Source organism: Alexandromys fortis, unplaced genomic scaffold, assembly GCF_014885135.2.
Source record: "Alexandromys fortis isolate MF-2015 unplaced genomic scaffold, M_Fortis_MF-2015_v1.1 scaffold_442, whole genome shotgun sequence".
In the NCBI taxonomy this organism is placed as follows: domain Eukaryota; kingdom Metazoa; phylum Chordata; class Mammalia; order Rodentia; family Cricetidae; genus Alexandromys; species Alexandromys fortis.
In genome coordinates this window covers 99,342-101,845 of record NW_026068312.1, presented here as the reverse complement: position 1 = coordinate 101,845, position 2,504 = coordinate 99,342, and the positions used below count along the sequence as shown (strand labels likewise).

Below are 2,504 nucleotides of genomic sequence, written 5' to 3'. Positions count from 1 at the left end.
CCTCTTCCAGCACCTTCCTGGGGGGGGGGCTCACTGGCCCAATTCACTCTGTCATTGGGGGTTCAGGTTACATCTTAGGAGGCTCTTACAAAAAAGGGACTTGAAGTCAGGGTGGTGGTGATCCACGCCTTCAATCCCAGCACTCAGGATGCAGAGGCAGGTGGATCTCTGTGAGTTCGAGGCCATCCTGGTCTACAAGAGCTAGTTCCAGGACAGCTAGAAATGTTAGACAGAGAAACCCTGTCTCGAAAACAAACAAACAATCAAAAAAGGGACTTGACGCCTGGAGGTGGGTGAGAGGGGCTCCCTGTCTCCCAATACCCTATCATGGAACCACCACCAGGGACACGGGAGAGCCTTACCTACCTTTTCAGTTTCCAAGCTTGGCTACGCAGCAGGTGTGCCATGGCGTATTCCCTATTTCCACAAACGAGTTATACCCAACAGCCCCCATTCCAACCTGTTCGTGCATACCTTCCTGCACAGGGCCTGGTAAATCCTGCGGTAGCACCTCCTCTTTCGGGTTTTCCCTCTTTCTGACCAATCGGAGGCAACAGGTTTGCCAGACTCTGATGATTCTTTGGATGCCGCGGAAAATGACTCGGCTGCGAAGGGTTTTTGCAGTATGGGATGCAGTACTGTGGCCCTCCGCGGAGGCCTAAATTAGAGGGGCCCAGGCAGTTCCGTTGGCGCCCCCCCCGCCACTGTCTCTGGGCCCTGAGCGGCCCCACGGTCCTTCAAGCGGCCGCCTGGAGGGGATGGCGGGGTGGCGCGGGTGGCGCAGATGGCGCTCTCCACCCGGGGGGGCCGCCGTTGTGGCCGGCGATGGCTCACTCGATCCGCACCTGCAGGCGGACGTTGAGCATCACCGAGGCCACCATATAAAAGTAGGGGAAGTTCACGCGCAGCCGCCAGGCCAGGTCGAAGAAGGTGAGCAGCGTGCGCGTGAGCCCCTTGCAGAAGGCGCCGTAGGAGCCGCGCGTCGCCGCCCAACGCGACAATCGCATTGCCAGGCCGGACAGGGCTGCAGCCGCAGCTGCAGCCGACAGGGCCGTCGACACCGCCATCGGCCTGGCTCACCCGCTCACCCGCTCACCCGCTGCAGAGCCAGCTCAGTGCGCCACGCCACGCTGCACCGCGACAAGCCGCCCAACGCTGCCTGCAGCCCCGCCTTTGGGCTCCGGGTCCTTGCTGCCTCCAGTGCTCCACCCACCACCCCGCAGCCTCAGTGGCTCTTGGCCTTCTTGCGAGACCTGCGGCTGCTCAGCTCCGCCCCCTCGCCGCAGGCTCTGGGCAGAAGTCCTTCCCCTTGTTCAGCAGGTATCTTTGTCTCATCCTGAGTCCTGCTGCTACAGAATGGCGGCAGAGGTCGGGCCGGGCTTGCTTGGCCTTACCGCCTCAGTCCCACAGATGGGAACCCTCTCTCCACGAAGTCTCATACCAACCAAGTGCCTGTCCCACCTGTTCAGCTTGTTATTCCTATAGTGCACAAATACTGAACGGCGTGAATGGTGCGCTGCTAGGACTAGCTCTAGGGAAATACTCTAGAATGGAGGGGGTTAAGGACTAGCTAGCTCTCGTGGACCACTTTTGGTAATTCTATAGGAAAGTATATCCAGTAGTTCTCTCCTATGCACGCTAACACCCCTCTTCCACCGCCTCCTCGGGAACCAGGTCCAAGGACTCATTGCACCTTTCATTATTTGCATAATGCCCTGAACTGCCCCACGCAGTGCCATCAGATCAATGGTGCATGCATTTTGTTCCATTTCTGTTGTGTTTGCTGGCTGCCTTTTCTTGTTAACATCTAATCTTTAGATCAACAGGTTAAACCAAATCCAACCCAAAGCCAGATTGTCTCTGGCGATGTGGGCAGCGTTCAGTCACCTATGCAAGGGTGAGAGGAAAACAGCCAAGATTCCGCATTGTAGAGCGTTGCTCAGTTACTGTGTTCAGTGGGTTAGGTGCCCGGAGGGCATTTTCGTCTTAGGATATTTTCCACTTTAAATTGATTTATCCAGATAAAACTTCAGAGTAAATCAAAGATCATCTGTGTTTATTAATAGGGAGTAGAGTGATCCCTCCAAATTCGATTTTTATTTGACAGCACATCTTTAGTTATTCTAGGGGCTGTGCATACCCACATAATTTTAAGAAGTAAATAGTGAGTACAAAAGGCATTGCTTGAAATTGTATTAAATAGACAAGTTTTGGGGAGAACTGACACCATTTTTATGTAGACTGTTTCATGTTAAGAACAGAGTCTGTCTTTGTTCATCAAGATGTTTTTATTTCTTTTATTGAAATTTGTATGGTTTGGCATTGAGATCCTTTTTACATTTGTTATAGCTACTCAAAAATACTCATTTTCTTTGAAAGCACTATAAATGATTTTGGACTTTTAATCTCAGTTTCCATATGCCTCTTCATTATTAGTATATAGAAATGTATCTTTGTATGTATATGTGTCTGCATGCATTCCTGTGTGGATTCCCATGCATGCA

At 52.3% G+C, this 2,504-nt stretch overlaps 1 protein-coding gene across 1 annotated transcript; it reads right to left on the bottom strand.

Annotated features, from left to right (window-relative positions):
* Nucleotides 1–9: 9 nt before the first annotated feature.
* On the bottom strand, nt 10–1,511 carry LOC126495086 (small integral membrane protein 10-like protein 2A). Its single transcript, XM_050132686.1, has one exon. It carries the CDS (start codon nt 1,065–1,067, stop codon nt 831–833), a length of 237 nt encoding a protein of 78 aa, XP_049988643.1. The 5' UTR covers nt 1,068–1,511; the 3' UTR covers nt 10–830.
* Nucleotides 1,512–2,504: the final 993 nt, after the last annotated feature.

Excerpts from the sequence above, each read along its gene's own strand:
- LOC126495086 (XM_050132686.1), bottom strand. The coding sequence starts at position 1,067 with ATGGCGGTGTCGACGGCCCTGTCGGCTGCAGCTGCGGCTGCAGCCCTG.